Here is a 17,624-nt window from a genome sequence, read left to right as displayed (position 1 = left end):
TATTAGGCTCTTCTACTTTGAGGAAAACCTTCATATCTACTGCTATCATGTTTCCTTGCTCATTTTACCAGTAGCATGGTAGACGAGAAAGGAGCATCCGGAGAATGGTGCAAAAGCTACTTCTTTTTGTCTATAGACAAGAAGGTTGTATCCTTCTGCCTTTTTTAGAGCTTCTAAAGTATTGATCCAGCATCAATACCGAGTGATGGCAATATATGCCAGTGTTATCATTTTATTAAGACATCAATTAACAAACACCAGTAACAGTGTCCTTCGGTTTTTGTTTAAGTGTAGATGACGGGTCATTAAAGTTACCACCAGGCTGTGAGATGACCCAACATATCCCATGAGTTTGGAGTAAGTCAATTAATGTGGATCTGCTTTCAGGTGTTAGTAGGAAGTTGCTGAAGGGAAAGCAAAGTTGAGGCAATAGTGAGGGAAGAAAAGCTTCATTCTTGTGATAGATGTAGGCATTTCAGAATCACTTCTACCCACTGTAGGTAAATGCTATTAAGTGTTAATCTTATGCTTTTGCAGGTTCTTCCTAGAAGCCCTGCTCTTTCAGAAACAGCTTTGTGTTCTCTCCTCCCACCTCTCTTAATACTTGAGGCAGTCTTACTGCTGTTCAGCCTTGAGATTCATCAGTTAAAAATTCTCATATCTAATTTTGTTCATGTGAAATGAAGTTTGGAAAGTCAGGGAAAATTTAATCAATATTACTACTAAAATTATACTACTGTGTCCAAGACACTTGAAAATAAAATTCAAGGCCTTAATATTGTTAACTATATTGCTATTTCTCTTGCTGGTGTTACCATTCTAATTAAGATTAGAAAGAGTGTTTGTGAAAGTGGAAAAAAAAAAAAAAAAAGATGAGCTTCTGAGCCACCCGTCAATGGTCTGGCAGCTGTTAAGTCTTAATGTCGCAAAGTTTGCAGAATATGTTTTTAATAGCTGCCAAGCACCCTGGCAGTGAAATGGTGCACAATGCTGGTAAGGTAACTGGTTTCTTTGATGGATGGTTTTGCTCTAGCATTTGTACCTATTTAAACATACCACTCTTTGGTTTGCTTCAACAGTGATATATTCTGCCATAGTTGTCCCAGCTAACTTTTGCTGGCGTTAGTGAAGGCACTGATAAAAGCATATATGCAGATGTATTCCTCGGGTCAGAGTTTGCAGTCACAATGCATAAATGCATGTTGCAGTTCTGCCATGCAGTCTTAAAACAGTTTGGGGCTGGAAGATACCTTTAAAGGTCACCTAGTCCAAACGCCCCTGCAGTTTGCAAGGGCATCTTCAACTAGATCAGGTTGCTCAGAGCCCCAGACAACCTGACCTTGAATGTTTCCAGGGATGGGGCATCTACTACCTCTCTGGGCAACAACCTGTTCCAGTGTTTCATCACCCTTATTGCAAAAAACTTAATTACCCATTCTCCTGTTGCAGCAGGCCCTGCTAAGATATCTGTCCTCATCTTTCTTCGAAGCTCCTGTTAAGTACTGACAGGCTGCATCAAGATCTTCCTGGAGCCACCTTTTCTGCAGGCTGAATAAACCCAGCTTTCTCAGCCTTTTTCATGGGAGAGGTCTTCCAGCCCTCTGATAATTTTTTGTGGACATCCTCTGGACCAGTTCCAACAGCTAATTTGTGTAGCTGATGAATGTTGTAAATCTGTGCAGTACAATTGTCTGAAAGTGCACTGTTCTATGTAACTTTGAGTTAAAGTCTCACGAATTGGATGTTACTCTTGAACTTTGAAAAAAGTCTTGCTTGTGTTTTGTTACATGCAAGTTCTTCTCGGAGAGCGGCATCTGTGTACAGCTCTTTAACTGATTCACATTAAGTGCCCTGTAATCTTTTGTAGTTCCCTTTTCCAGAGAGGCTTGATTATCCATGCTTGGTTTATCACCTAAATTTGGTGCTTGAAATGTAAACCATACTCATTCCTTCAGCAGTGACCTCTGTTTCCACTTCATATATCAAGCATTTCATAATTGCTGACACGAAACTCATGTAAGCTTAAATGGACATCATGCAGAAGGTAAATAATCCTTTTGAGTATTGTAGCATAAATGGCAGCTACCCACACACGGATGGTATTTCTTCATTCCCTTGTAATTTTGTTCTGAGTGACCATCCTATGTTTCATAGCAACTGGAGCCCTTATTTAGAATTCCATAGTTAAAGACAATTTTTTATTAATCTCTAACCAGTTTAAAGTAAGACTTGCTCAAGTATTAACTTTACTATTTTGGCTACTGAAAATAAGAAGGAACTTAATGAGTCATACTAGGTATATACAGTGATACAAAAGTATTGTTTATTTTCAACATCGAAAAGTTACTTGTCTTTGGTTCTGTGACTTGAAAGTCAATATAAAACCTGTTCTCTTTATCAGGTCTTAGTGTAATGTAAAAAAGAACTAGTGTAATACATGTAAAATCCATCCCAAATGCAATCACTTCCTGCCCCCGTTTATAAGCAAGTGCTATAAACGGCAACCTTCTGGCTGATTGTTTGTAAGAGGGAGCGAACTGTCTCTTCCAGCTCCACCAGCTGCTTGGCTTTATCTTCCAGAACTTTCTGATTGTTTTCATATGTATTTTCCAAATCTGTCAGCAAGGGAAGGGGGAAAACAGCTTAATTAGGGGTGTTTTAATGCAGTAAAATGTCAATTATCATTGTTACAGATGAACTACTGCTCAAATTGCAGAAGAGAATCTGATTGGGAAAAGAAGTCTGAATGCCACCTTTTTGTTTCCTTAGCACCGGGACCTAAAGCAACAAGGAAGTAATTTTCCAAGTGGAAATCCAAAAGTATACTTTCATTCATGTTAAAAATAATAGTCATTCACTGTTCTGTAAAAGCCACCATACAGCAGAGAAATGTTTTTGCTAGTATGTTTAAGGCTATTGAGTCTTTGTAACTTGTACACAGGCAGCTAAGGGGAGAAATGAGTTCCTGGTCTGGCTAAAACAGAAGGAAAGCTTATTTCTCTTCCTGTTAGCTAAGGGCAGATTGACCCCTGCCGCTTCAATCAACTTTAATTGGCAATGGGAAATGTTAAATTAAATCTGTAAACTGGAACTGCCGTATCCTGATTACTTTTTGGTTTAATTGCTTTCTAAGGTAGGAGTTAGTATTGTTTAAAGACGGGGCTGTGCTTGAATGGGTTAGCCCTTGTCCTAAGCATGGTAGCTTCTCATCCTTCCCTGTAGTGGTTCTTGAAGCAGCAATAGGTGCCATACCAGAATTGTGTCTCGCTGCAAGTTTCAGCATTTCTACAGAGATCTTTGATTCAAAAGATTACGTTGTGTCCATAAGAACAAGGAAAGCAAATCAAACTTCAGTTATTAACTTCTATTTTCTATAACAATTAACTTCTATTTTTTTCCCTACTGCTGATTAATAGTCTAACAGTATGACATTGCTTATATTCTAAGATAACACCCTACCTCCTCAGAAAAGCCTTACCTTTGAGCAGCTGGAGTTTGCTGTTCGCTTGAGCCAGCAAGGCCTTAGCTTCATCTTGCAACATGCCAGCTTTCCTCCTAGCGTCAGCTGACTCCTCAGTCTTCTTGGCAATGAGATCTTCCACCGTTTTGTACTTGTCATTCAGCTCAGTATTGAGGACCTGTTGTTCCGGATTCAAGCACAAGATGGTGCTCATTCAAAAGACAATGCAGTGGAGTTTGCATTTCCTCCCTCTATCTTTCCTAATCTGGGTGTAAGGACAGATTACACTATTACCTCGGTTAAGAGCAGAAAGAGTGTTGGAGTAGTTCCTACTTAATATTCAGGACTCTGAGAGTTGGTGTGAAGACTCATTAGCTGCCCTTTTCCAGATCTGTGGCTGTTTTACAGTTTTAATACCAACACTTGGCAAGGATTTGCAGGATGATTCAGTTACACAATTCTATAACTAATGAAAGCCATGGTCCCTAGTACAGCTGGAAAGCCGCAAATGGTAAGGAACTGGCACTGCTTCTGGTTGAATGCTTGCATCTGGGGAGGAATACCCTCGTGAGTAACGTGAACAGCTGCATAGCTTGCGTAGGTGAGGGTTCAGGGGAAGCCATGAGGTTGGTTTCTCAGCTGTGCTTTTCTCTGGGATGTTAAGACTAAGAAGGTCTTTGACCCAACTGAATTCAACCAATAAGCAAGTCAACAAGCTGTAGCAGTACTGGAAGTCTCTTGTGTTTACTTGACAGCCACCTGGAATACTACTTAGTGTTCAGAGATAATTGATTTGATGGATAATACATCTCTCCTGGCAGAAAACGGCTCTCTAGAGACTGGTGGGCTAATACAGACAACAGATCTGAGCAATGAAACTTCTCTGGCAGATTTGTCAGTTTTGTTAATGAACATTCTTTTGCTATTACATAGGTGTACAAAGACAGTGGGAGCAACACCATATGGTCCTGGAGCAAATTTTGCATCTGTGATAGTTAGAAATTACTCTGGTTTTATGTGGAGGTAACTATTTTTCTTGTAGCTTGATTATATATATATATTTCCCACTGGGTTGTTTATCCTGAACCATCATTGTCTTAGAACCAAAAAGACTCTATAGAATGGAAAAAAAATTACCAGTTCTTCTGTGGCAGAGATTAAAGCTGAGAGACAGAAACACATCTATGAAAGGCTGACAGTGTGACAGGTTTCCTGCATCTATGTTAGAACCTGAAAACTTCCCAATACTACTTTTTCTCCACATCTGGTACCAAAGCAAGTAAAAAGCAGCTGTCTTTAATGTATTGGGTTTTTTTATCCCCAGTACTAAATCATGGAAGCAGAGAATGGTTTGGGTTGGAAGGGACCTTAAAGATCATCCAGTTCCAATCCCTCTGCCAGGGGGAAGTGACACCTTCCACTTGATCACATTGCTCAAAGCCACATCCAACCTGGCCTTGAATAATAAATTAAATGGATCATATGTATTCACTAATGTTCCTTTAGCCAAAGGTGAGTTTTGTGGGCTTTCCCTTATCATCTTTCCTGAGCTTCTCACCTTCTTAACTTCTTCAGCATTTTGTTTTGCAGTAATAATTTTTTCTTCTATATTGTCCACATTCTCTGAATTTGTAGCAGCCTTTTCCTTAAGATCTTCAACACTCTTCTCTAGCTCAAGCAGACGCGAGCTGGCGTTGTTCAGTGTTTCCTCAGATGCTGCATTTTCAGATTCAATCTAACAGAGAGATGAGAGTTACACTTTGAAAAGTCACTGAATATAATATTAAACTTTCTGGACCAGCCCTAATTTGCTAATTAGTTCATGTCAATAGATTTCATACAACAAGAACCAGTGTTTTAGTTTTGCTACAAACGGGCAATTGCAGTCAGGGTGAAAGACCACTGCTTGAAGAAGGGGAACATACAGGGCTGCAGAAGCATCAAGGAATGCGGTTAAAAAGTACTTGACTGTATTACACATGGAAGAGTTGCCTAATGCACAGGCAAAACTTCAGAGATTTGAGTCCATCATGTAATCATGGACTTGTGAAGCTGCATTATCTTCTAAGCTGGCCAAGTTTCATAGGTATAGATAGCACTACAGTCCCATGAGAGCTTTGAGAAGAAGTCTGAAAATACATTACCTGACAAGACTACAGCAACTACCACTTTAATCCAGCATTCATTTAGTTTAGTCTCATGCTGCATGATGGATGACACTGATAGCATGGTTACACCAACACACTTCCACTGCTGTGGCAGGAACGACTTTCCAGGGATCCTGGCACACCAGCTGTGTTAGAGAGCTACAATCCTGCTCAGTTAACTTCAGTGGGGCAGGATATGGGGTGAGAAAAGCTCTTCTGTTTTTTTTTATTTAAAAAGAGCAGATGGTCCCCTGGCATCTGTCATACTAACTCAAAAACTGATGTGAAGGCAGGAATGATTTAGATTAATTTTAAGTGCAGTCTTTGATTTGCTGCATCCAAGAGCCTTCCCTTGACAAGCTTACATCAGTTTCTAAGTATCAGACTCAGTGCTGTTTCTATATTTTAAGAAATACTTGTAAAGAACTCACTGAAGTCAGCAGGTCTTGAGTTCCTTTAATATCTTCGTCAGCTTGTTTGATGGCTTTTTCAGCTGCATTTTGAGCTTTCTCAGCTTCTTCCAATGCTGCTTTCACCATGTCTGCAGTGACTTTAACATTTGTTGCACCTTTGCTGTGGAGTTAACTATGTTAACACTAAAAATATTTTTACTTGGGAACTGGAAAAAGCAGCAGTTGTACACTGTAAAGGGCCACTTTTGCCCCTTAGTGAAGGAAAGGGAATCCACATCAGGGAAATTTAAACTGTGTTTTCTGATACAATGAAACGTAAGCCTCCTTCAAACTTTTGGTGACTGAAAGCAGCAAATATAGCACAGGGTGGCATACCTTGCTTTTTTAGCTTCCTCCAGTAGCGTTTCTGCTCTGGCAATGTCTCCGGCGCTCTGCTGCAGAATGACCTCAACATTAGAAAGGCTTTCTACACGCTCGCGAATATCTTCTGTCAGGGCTTGCAGCTGCTGGGGCGTGCTTGGCATCTCCATGTTCAGCACTTCATTAGCCACTGCCTCGATGCTATCCAGGTCAGCACTGTCTTCTAGTAGATGGACACAAGTGACAGAGGTGTAAGATAAAGATTGTCCCTCTCAAGCCTCAGTACTCAAATTCTTGTGCAACTGCTCCCTTAAGAAGGACAATCATGGGAAAACTTCCTCCCCGAGACTTACATAAAATCACGGTGTTAAAACTGATTCCTTAGGGTGAAAATTCCCTCTTAAGAGAGGCCCTGCTGGCATAGTTCTCTTGCAAACCATTTGAAGATCTTGGTGGTTAGCTATACCACACTGGGGCTGCGGGGAGAGACACGAGCCCACAGGAAAAGCAGCCAACAGCTGCACCTCAATGTATTTGTGTTGACTGTATACTCAGCCTTGTACAAACAAGGAAGGAATGAGCTGGCCATGCCACTGCTTGCTAGCAAACGAGGCCCTTGTTTAACCTCTACCTGCTTTGTTAAACTCACAGTTTCTGACTTTCCTCCCCTTTGACAGTACTTTGTCCTTCTAGCCAGACCGTATGAACACACTTGGCAAGCTACAGCAGAACAACAACCTCAGCTGAAACGAACACAACAACGCATCACAGTTTGCTCTGTTTCCTATTGTCTCGGTTTTCTCTTGTTTCCAGATTTCATCACACACACTAAGTCTGGTTGAAGGGAGGGGGAGGGGAACACAACTATTCCACTACCCCTTAGAAGATGATTCAGAGCTAAAGATAGTTTTCACAAACTTAGAATAAAAGCAGAATTTAAAAGTAAGGTTTTTACGCATTAGGAAGTCTCTAATCTGCTTAATAAGTTTTCGCAGATCTTCGTTGCTTCTGTCCACTTGTTCTTTTGTAGCATTGGTTTTGAGCAAAACTGCTTGTGCATTTTGTTTTGCTTCATCAGCTCTCTGTTTTGCCTCAGAAACCTATAGAGAGGAAAATGGAAGTCGTCATTGCATATCTGCTTGTGCTTTAAGGCCTGTTTTAAAACAAAATTCAGTTGGAGTCAAAGGTAACAGTAATGAGAAATGCTTTTCCTCATAAAACTCACAGAACACTCTCAAAAGCTGGCCATGATTCATACCACCAATGCTAGTTTAAACAACTCTGGCTGATTGTTTAGAGTTAGCCATGAAGCTTCCCTGTAGCAAGCTTCTCTTCTGAGGACCTTTATAAGCACGGTGAATTTACGCAACTGAAAAGCAGTATTTTGAAGTAAGCCAGGCACATACTTTGTCAACGAGTGTCCAAACTTGTGTAACATTTAGAAGATTTTTTTTTTTTTTAAATATCTAACGATTGATTTGGCGCATTACCATTCTGGAGAGCTGCTCAACTTCTGCTAATGCGCTGAGGATGTCTCTGTCAAAATCTGTGGCTTTCTGCCAGGCATTGTGAGCTACGGTCATCAGCCCACTGCAACCGGGTCCTCCACACTTCTTCTCGCCTTCATCAGTTCGACAGTTTAAACCGCCACACTCGGACTCAGCACAAGAGGCTCCTGCAGGAGTGCCGCATGTCTGTAGAGACACATTAGACAAAGGGAAACAGGCACAGCTTTATTTCTCTTGCAGAGCTATGAGGGCAATGGAACTGGATACTAGTCTACCACAACAGAAACACGTTGTTCCTGCCCCTTGCAGCAGCATCCCAAGTACCACACAGAAGGAAGCTGAGGAAGGGCTGCAAGCTGGAGGTGGTTCCTGCAGCAGGTCTGTACCAGCATGACTTTAATCTTTCTCCTGTGCGCCCCACACCCTCCTGCCTTTAACTCTGTTACAAACAGGTGGCTCCCTGATGCTGAAGTAGCCGGAGGTTATGAAGGAAGCCTTGCTGTGCCTTCATCATCTACTTTTGCTGTATGTCATCTTTCACTAGAAAGCTGCCTTTAAGCTGTGGTTTCAAGCTGGAAGCTACTACTGTCCGTATGCCTTTTGTTTGCAATCAGCCTTCACTACTGTTGGACAGAAAACTGGTCATCCCAGGAAACTACTTTATAAGGACAAAAGTGTTTGGTGCAGATGAGTATCATTTCCTTTGCTCTAATGAAAAGAAGCTGAAATGCTCCAAGTTGAACAGGAAACATTTTTCATCTTCTTTAAAAAGCTGTCCTGTTCCTTTCCACCAAACGTTTGTTCTGATTTCATCTTCCCAGAACACTTTCCAATTCGTGAATTGTTATCAAAGATGTTTTCCCACAGAAAATTTCAGATTTTTTATTTTTAAAAAAAACAAAACTATTTCAATCAGCAACACTTGTACTGAGAATTACCCACTAGCTGGGCAATTGTTTGGACAATGAAATCACTTAGGAGTTGTTTTAGCCAGAGAGAAAATTGGAAAATTCCCCATTCTTATGAAGTTATTTTCCATTTCCGCCCCTTCTGCCAAAGGATAGTGACTAGCTGACATACTTTGCAGCCAAAAAGCCTCACTGGGAAAACCTAGGGGCTGTGCCAAGTTACTGCAGCTGTCTCCTGTGAAGCGTAAATGAGTCCCTCTTACCTGGTTGGCATGCAACCCAGCAGTAGCTAGAAAGCAAAAAGGGTGTTTTTTTTGTGTCCCATGATTACAGCTCCCAGAAACTCGGTGTTTATTGCCTTGATAGACATCTACCCAAGATTTGCAGTCCTCAGGAACAGTTAGGCAGGAATGTAGGGGAAGGGAAGCTAAACAAAAAGATGCCTTTCTTTTGTCCAGAGAGGGAAAAAAAGGAAAACTGGGGAAGTCAGGAATGACAGTACCTGTAAAGGACAGCAGACAATTAGCCTGTGAAGCACACACGCCTGGCCTGCCCTGGAGAGTTAATGAGCAGTCCCCTGCAGCCCCACTTCGTGCAGGGTTGTTCCCTGAATGCAGCTGGATGACTTCAAAGTGAAACAAAGGGAACACCCAGCCTCTCCCAAGAAAAAGCCACCCTTGGTAGTATTTACAGATGAGCAGGCAGCTTCAACAGAGAAAATGCCCTTTTGACTCCAGCTCCCTCTAAGCTCTGCTTTGTTTCAACCACGAGGATGGGAGTGCAGTGTTGCCAAGGAGGGTGGCCCATTGGCGTGAGCAGGAGCACTGCCTGGCTTGGCACTGCACAAGCACAGCGTGTATCTTACGGAGTTGCAAAAAGCAACAGAGGAGCCTAGAGAAAGCAAGCAGATGAACTGAGGACAGACTTAAAAGGATCGCTCTCAGTCCTGCAAATTCATCATGCTTTTCTGCACATGGAAGCTCTATCCACAGCAGAGGGCTTTAGGTAAGGCAAGGGCAACGAAAAGATGGATGTTCTGTTGGGGCTGGGGAGGGTAGAAAGGAGACCAACATGAAGGGCTCCTGAGAGCCAGTAGGTCTCAGTCCACTGATCAAACAGCTCTGTTCCAGCCCATGAACTTGTACCCCACCATCCAAGAAACATGCATTTGTCATGAACAAACTGCATGTCTTACACTGTCAAGTCTTAAATAGTTCCTCCTCACTCATTGCTTCTTTACAAACCCAGCTTTATTTTTGCTGCAGTTTTTATACCAGCGATTCTCAGCTGCATACCTTCTCAGCCACTTCAGAGAGATCCAGGCTCTGCAGCTTGCCTGCAAGTTCATCCAGAAGGCGTGACTGCTCCTCTTGTTTAGTCTTGAACTGGGCCTCTTTCTCATTGATTAAGTCTTCCACTTCCTGCCGCGTTTGCGCTGACAGCTCCACGGCGCTATCAGGATAAACAGTGGAGGCATTGACCCTCTCCTCTGCCTCCAGGGACATCTGGAAATACTTGGTGATACTATCCAGGGCTCCTGCAGAAATAAAATTAATTTATATTATGGAGTTTGGCAGATGACACATCAGAGTTAGTGATATGAATATCAAGTTAAACGAAACATTGGCCTTTGCAGCTGTATTCAGTGCCATTGCATGGATGACAGAATTAGGCCTGTTGTGGGAAAAGAAGAAGTTTGCTTTTTTGCTTGGTTGACAGCATGTCAGGTTTGCTGGATTTTGAAGTTAAGCCTTTCTCTGACCCCCATGACTGAATTCTGCTTGCCCGGCGGGCAAAAGAAGATCCAGCCTTTTAGCTTTAGAAGGCAACAGTGTTTTCTAAGGATTCACTTATCCCATTAGTTCTTATTGCTTGCCCTGGGATGTCTGGCTTATGGTATCACTGCTTGGAAACTGCTCAGAGCTTTCCCAAGAAACAACTGCTTCACAAAAGCTGCTGATTTATGGAACTGTTTTGGACAACTCTTGGAAAGACCTTGAGGGGGTGTGAGGGACCACACAAGGGTGGCCCCACCCTGCACCTCAGGGCAGCTTTCCTCTGCAGCATGCCATATGTCTAGGATTCCCCTGTTTTACATCCCACTTGCCTCGCTCTGTGAAATCCCATATTCCCTGGAAACAAACAGACATCCTGCAAAGCAGGAATTTTTTTTTTTTTTTTAAATAATCCTTTGTTTCAAGCTGGAATGAAGTCAGCTTTCAAAATTTCCAAGGAATTTGGTGACATTCCTCTTCCTTCAGCAAATTTTGATTCTTGGCACATTTCAATGTGCTAATGGGCACACATGGTTTGAGTGGCTCAGAAGAACTGGGTCCATACGGTGTGCTCCGAGTCACAAAGACCCAGGTAGTTTTTTCAACCAGAAGCAGCAATTTAACAGACTGGGAGCAGAAGGGAGATGCTCATTCTGGACAGTTGCTCTTGGAATTTGCTGTTGTGTCTTGTTCAAAATGTATTAATTAAGAGACTTTAAGACAATTCTGTGCCCCAATAACTTGGGCTGGCTTTGCAGGAGAGAGAGGAGGTGAGGGGGCAAAACAAAATTCCTGCTGTATGAACAACTCTGCTAATGCACAGAAAGAAGCCACCTAAGGAACTGTTTTATTACATGTTAAAAGATTAACCTGGTATTTAAAACCAGGCACTAATTAAATCTTTGGCCACCCCACTGCTTTCTTTCCCTCCCTGTGACACTTACCCCGAACATCAGAGATCTTGATGAACTCTAGCTGTTCTGCAAGTTCTTTCACGACACGGTCTAGGCTTTTGGCATCTGTCTCCAGCGCGCTCAGGTCAGCGTCTGTGCTATTGCTCTTCACTGCTAAGGCTGACAGGTTTCCCTCTATGTCAGCTATCTTAACTGTAAGATCTGCTGTCAGCTTTCTGTAAAACAGAGACACAGGACACAACAGGGGGAGGATGAAGGGTTGTAAGCATCAGTGCTTCACCTCACTGAGGAGTAGTGGTTAGAGCCATGCTGAGATTCTCCCATAGCGGCAGGACCTATCCTCCCCTTTGATGGAGCTCTAAGTGATTTGTAACAACATGCGTATCTAGAATACTGTTTTGTTTTCTTTTATCATACAAAACTACATTTTAATCTACACCACGTTTATAAACTCAAAGCGCCAAATTGCTCAGAAAACAGCTGCTTTGTGTAAGATTAACTGGAGGCAGATTCCAGAGGACTGGTGTAATGCTTTTGTACCATGGCAACTGCGTAGGTCAGAGTTGACTACCATGATCCATACATAATTTGCTTCCAGTCCCACACAGCTACAAATGCAGTTTTGATTACTACGAGCTCACAGGACAGATGTGAACTTGAGGAAGCAGGGGGGAAAGCCTTAGTTTTAACACAATGGGTTCTTTTAACTCGTCTGTAAAGATCCCTCCTCACCAGCCATTTTCCCTAGGTCTACAAAGGAAAACCTCCCGCCCTCAGCATTCAGTACGGCCTCACTGAGCCACAGACCAGGCTTTCGCTAGTAGGATAACCCTAAAAGGGAACGTAAGTGTAGGTTGCACACCAACGCTGCCACTGAACAGAAGTGGACATAGGAAGCTATTCCTATCCATGCTGATCCCACCAATCCCAGTGTCTCCTCATTCTGAAAGAATCACAGTATTTAAGCTCAGTGACCAATTCACAGCTCTCTCGACAGCCTGCTGTTTTCCAGGAGTCCTTCAAACCCCAGTACTACTTTCTATACAGCCAGAGAGGAACAAGAACAGATAGACACACACGTTAGGCAAAAGCAGCTCCTCAGCTGCTCTGACTTCCTTCAGTAAACACAGAGCCCCAAAGCAGCAGCAATCCCCAGCTCTCCAGCTGGAGAGGGAGAGCTGCAGGGCACAAGCATATCCCTAATTGAGACATTTGTGCTTTAATCCTTGTCCCTTTGCTTTGTGCAGTCCCCTTCACAATACAGAAGCAAGCTCAAGCAGCTGCATTAGGGCTGGAAAACATCAGTAAACCTACTTGACGTTAAACTGCCCCACGTCCAAATGCACAAACCACCACCTTTTGTATGCTTAGCCCTAAAACAAAACACAAAGCTCCTACCCTGAGAAAAATGGAAACAATGTTTGCTATAAAGCCATGCTGCCCTCACACTCCCTCAGACTGCAGAAAGGAGCCCAAGTTTCCAAATGATCAGCTACGCAGGGAAATCCAGGAATCTAATCTCTCCCCTCTTCATTCTCTCACATCATAGCAGTGTTTGTCCTTTGCCCCAGGGAGCGCAAGGCAAGCGTGAGTGGCTCTGTGGCAATTAGCTGCCTGGTGTGCAGTGGGAGAGGGACAACTCGTGACCATCACAGCATAGCAGTTGTGCTGCTCCTACCATCCTGGCCAGGTTTCTGCTCGTGCAACGGACGCTCACTGCCGGCGCTGAGCATGGCGAGGTGCTCTACCAGCACCCAGCTGGAGGAGCAGAGCTGGTGTCCTCAGCTCAGTGTGAGGGCATCAGTCACTCAAATCCCAGCTCGCTGACACTCCCACTCCTTCCGATCCTAGACTTATCCATGAAAATGCTACTGTACTCACTCTGCTTCCTCAAAGAGATTCCCAATGTTCTTCAGGGGCTCAGCAGCTGGATTTTGAGCAATGATGGTTTTAATTTCACCGAGCTTCTCCTCCAGGGTGTTGAGTGTCTGCTGGTATGGGCCAGTGACTCCAGTGATTTTGAGGGCATTAGCCCTATCCAGGAACTGCTGGGTCTTATTAGCCAGCTCACTGATGATCACATCCCAGAGGGCGAAGCACTGGTGGCACGGCACACAGTCAGGGAAGAAGCCAGAGTAGCCTCGGGAGCACTTGTCACAGCGCGGCCCTTCTACCCCTTCATTGCAGATGCACTGCCCGGTGGTACGGTCACACTGCGGGGTCTGGATGCCATGAGGGTTGCAGTCACATGCTGGAAGGAGAAAAAGGCACGTGTGAAGGCTACAGTGAGGAAAATGATACCGACATCGGTGAGAGGGGATGGGGAGATTCAACCAGTTGTAATGAAGTAGGGAAATGAAGTGCTCTGTGTCTGGATTATCATCAGCTTATTATGGAAAGGTCTGTTTGGGTAGGAGGGAACCAGGACCGAGTGAGAAACGGGAGAGAGACAAGGAAATAACTTTAGGGCAGCCCAGAATTTGCACATCTTGGAAACAAGCACAATCACGGAGCAAGAAGGGACAATTCTTGCAATGTTTGGATGTCAGTTGGATAGCAATTGAAGACAAAGATCCCAGTTTCACTACTATAATGAAGAATGTGTAAGGGTTTCTAGATGGGGGAAAAAAACAACTGCAGACACATAGCAGAAGAAAGAGCAAAACATGAGTGAAATAGAAAAGCTAAACAAGGAATAACTAGTGTCTCCTCCAGCACACCAGTGAGGGGTCAGCCAGGGAATCCAACAGATCAGAAATCAATCACCCTCCCCTGCACATGCCACAAACAGCACAATAAAAGGACATAGATCTTGATGACACAGCACTTAACTCTAAGTGGTGGAGCTCCCTACCACAAGACACTGTGGGTGCTAAAAGTTGAGGTGGCTTCAAAGAAGTAAGTGACAAATTATGAAGTAACAGCCTTTGAGAGGTCTTCTACGCAGAGACACAGGGCCTGGCTCAGGACACACTCCTACCACGGATGGTAGGAAAACATTCACACATGCACTGAGGAGCCCGGCACCAGCCTCACATTTTGGGTATACAAAAAATGGGAAAATACAAAGCAGTCAAAAGTAGAATAGAACAAAGAATGAGGTCATGGGCAGTCTCATCTAAGGGAGAAGAGGGAAGTCTTCTACAATGGGTGCTAACGACTAAGAGCCTACACTCTGCTTGTCACTCTCAAGTGGGAATGAGGATTATTAACAGATTTAGGGTTTTTTTTAATTAAGTCACACTTTGAGTGCCAACTCAGAAACTACTGTTCACATCTTCCTGAAATGGACTTTCAATCTTATTTTATTTTTGTAACTGTGAACACCGACACATCTTTATATGCTAGTCAGGTAAGATCCAGTTGGTTGCCAAACGTGAGTGATAAGGTGTGGGAAGCACCCCTTCTGAACAAGCTTGTAAAATAAAGATGCGCTTCTTTGGCACTAACTCGCCATGAAGAGCAGTTACTCAATAAACGTATTGATGCACTGTCATTTCTAAAAGCACAGACACACTTTGTACACAATAATGCTGTCAGAAGAAGCGTTTCCATGCAGCAGGGCTGCCACTTGACCTCTCCTCCTCCCTAATTACGCTGGCAGGAGCGGCAGAGGAAATTGCCAACCTGTAAAGCTTTTAAAAATGGGTAGCAGCGAAGACCAAAAAAAAAAAAAAAAGAGGCCTTGAAAATAGGGAGATCATCTACCTATCACTATGGCAAACTACACCTGAAGCAGGTGAAGTACACATTCCTAGAACAGGAAAAGGACTGTGATACTTGACAAAAGCCTTCCCTTACACATCCATTTACCAGGCATTCTTGAAGGAGGCTAATGGCTCAAAAAGGTCTGTAAATCAATTCACACACCCCAAGCACATCCCCCCTTGAAAAAAGGGTAAAACAGAGCCGTTTTCAAGACTGAACATTGTTTGCTTCAATGCCAAAACACAGTGGTGGTCTTCAGTTCAAAAACTACACAAAGAGCCTCAGCAGAACAAATCGCTCCTCAACAAAATGACTTTCTTGTACAATGTGATATGATAGGCAAGAGACAAAAATAACCTCTGCTGCCTGCACAATTGAGCAAAATGGTCTTTTGTTCTTTGAATTATACCCTGACACAAGAGATTGTTTTTACTTTACATCCAAAGTGCTTAAGTAGTCAACTCACCATGGAATATATTCCCTCCAGGCAAACCGGAGTTCCTGTTCGAAGGAGGTCAGTTAACCCTTCTGTCAACTAATAAGGCCCTTAGGATAATGATGAATTGTCCAAATTCCTCCACACAGAATAAGGCTAAATGGCATGTGGTTTTTCTCATAGCTTCTGAGATCTGATCAAGTTACATGAATACTTGGTGCTGGCAAATAAGACCACTGTATTTACTTGTGGATTTAAAAAGCTCAAAGTGAAAAAAACCAAACCCAAACATGCTGGTAATTCTACTCCTAAATACCTGCATGTCCAGGAAAGGCAGATAACATGGCTTTAGTAGTATTTACATGGTAATGAAAATTCCAAAATCTCTGGAGACAGAAAATGCAGGGGAAGGGAAGACGAGAATTTAAATACTAGCTCGCTTGCAAAGTGAAACCCCAAATTCCGCAGCTGCCTGTTGGGAGATGATTAAGAGCGAAGTAATTTATTTTTAATACAGTACAACAGTTGGAAGAACAATCATATTTCTAGAATTCTACAAAACTTCCAAACTGAGATTTGGTGGACTCATGAGAAAATTGTACAAGGCAGCTAGAAACATAACTGTGGGTTATTTACCCATAGTTTAGGATTCTCTATCAAGTCCAGAAGCAGGCAATGCTGGCTCTGCACTGCTTCAGTAGTCTGAATCCAACCTATGTAAAATGGCTTTCAAAAGGGATGGTTTCACACTTGCTCTTTCTTTTCATTAACTGTGCACAGGACCACATCAGCTTTCCAACCAAAACGTAATCCTGAACCTGAAGATAATTTTACCTCTATTTTTAAGTAAAACCTAAAAAAAAAAAAAAAAAATCAAACCCACAACAACAAAAAAAAAACCAAAAAATGTTTGAAGGAAAATCAGAAGCCTCCCTCAGTACTGTGTTTAGTTACATGCAATCTTCTTTTATAGAGTGCAGATGACCTCAGCTAAGCACTTCAGCCGCAGCTGAAATCACCTCTGTGCCCCACTAGAGTCAGTCTCTAAGTACTTCAGTGAGATGCTCGGTCCCAACTTCCAGACACAGCATTAATAACTAAATTTGGCCAGCCAGAAATGCACAGAAACCGCTCTTCTGCCCTCCATGGCCATGTAGAACATGACTTCCACCATCCCAACTGCCTTTAGTGGAGGAGTCCTGTTTCCCATGCCCTGGCCACTACCACCAAGCTATTTCACATCCTGGCACAAAGCACATCCAAGGCCCTCACAGAGAGCACCTTTCCTTTACAGCACGGTGGAGATCAAACCCTCAACTGACTTCAGTTGTGGTGACTTCTCAAGAGGAGAAAAGCAAGCCTAGGACAAGACAATATAAAGCCTTCTAGGTAGTGAGGAGTACAATGAGCCACCAGGAAAATAGCTCAATGCATAGACTTCCCTTCTTTGCCTCGTGCAATGCCTGCTTATCTTAAATGAAGACCTGCTGTCTTCAGTTTCTGTGGAATTTCAGGGAACAACTTTGTACTAAAAAGACAAAAAGGAAACTATGTCCTGAAGAGACTAAAGCACAACAACAGTGGCTGGATCCATCTGAAAGGTAAGAAGGACCTCCTAGCTGGTGTAGACTGGAAAAGACTAACACAGGATTGGCAAATTGCTCACGGAAGAATGACCAAGTTACACATACATCATTCGTGATACTGCATGCACATCCACCAGAAAGATTCATGTGACATTTGGTTATCATCACCAGTAATGTGGGATGTGAAACAAGAGATGCCTTGATGCCCATCACGTGCTAGAAACAGAGCTAACCCCCCACCAGCATAATCCAATATGCCATGCTCAGCATTGTTTCTGGCTGAAGCACTTCAGCATCACATCTAGCCACATAAGAGTTCTTGCTCCTCTACCACCTCCTTCCCTGAAGTCCAACTATTCCTACGGCCATCATGTCAGCCAAGTCCTAAGCAGTCGCATGCTCTGCGCTT

The 17,624-nt window shown here is 43.1% G+C and overlaps 1 protein-coding gene across 1 annotated transcript in view; it reads right to left on the bottom strand.

The window, feature by feature from the left end:
* Positions 1–288: 288 nt before the first annotated feature.
* The window catches only part of LAMB1 (laminin subunit beta 1), a 46,352-nt gene continuing 29,016 nt past the window's right edge, over positions 289–17,624 (bottom strand). The window contains exons 24-33 of the mRNA XM_054057853.1: positions 13,367–13,736; positions 11,516–11,700; positions 10,092–10,333; positions 7,871–8,074; positions 7,336–7,480; positions 6,396–6,603; positions 6,039–6,180; positions 5,019–5,195; positions 3,479–3,638; positions 289–2,615 (exon numbers count right to left, since the gene is read on the bottom strand). Of these exons, the coding sequence (XP_053913828.1) occupies positions 2,479–2,615; positions 3,479–3,638; positions 5,019–5,195; positions 6,039–6,180; positions 6,396–6,603; positions 7,336–7,480; positions 7,871–8,074; positions 10,092–10,333; positions 11,516–11,700; positions 13,367–13,736 (1,970 nt within the window). The 3' untranslated portion in view covers positions 289–2,478. The remainder of the gene's footprint in view (positions 2,616–3,478; positions 3,639–5,018; positions 5,196–6,038; positions 6,181–6,395; positions 6,604–7,335; positions 7,481–7,870; positions 8,075–10,091; positions 10,334–11,515; positions 11,701–13,366; positions 13,737–17,624) is intronic.

Source organism: Cuculus canorus, chromosome 1 (genome assembly GCF_017976375.1).
Source record: "Cuculus canorus isolate bCucCan1 chromosome 1, bCucCan1.pri, whole genome shotgun sequence".
Lineage (NCBI taxonomy): Eukaryota > Metazoa > Chordata > Aves > Cuculiformes > Cuculidae > Cuculus > Cuculus canorus.
The sequence above is the reverse complement of the archived record's forward strand: the minus strand, read 5'-3'. Positions and strand labels throughout refer to the sequence as shown.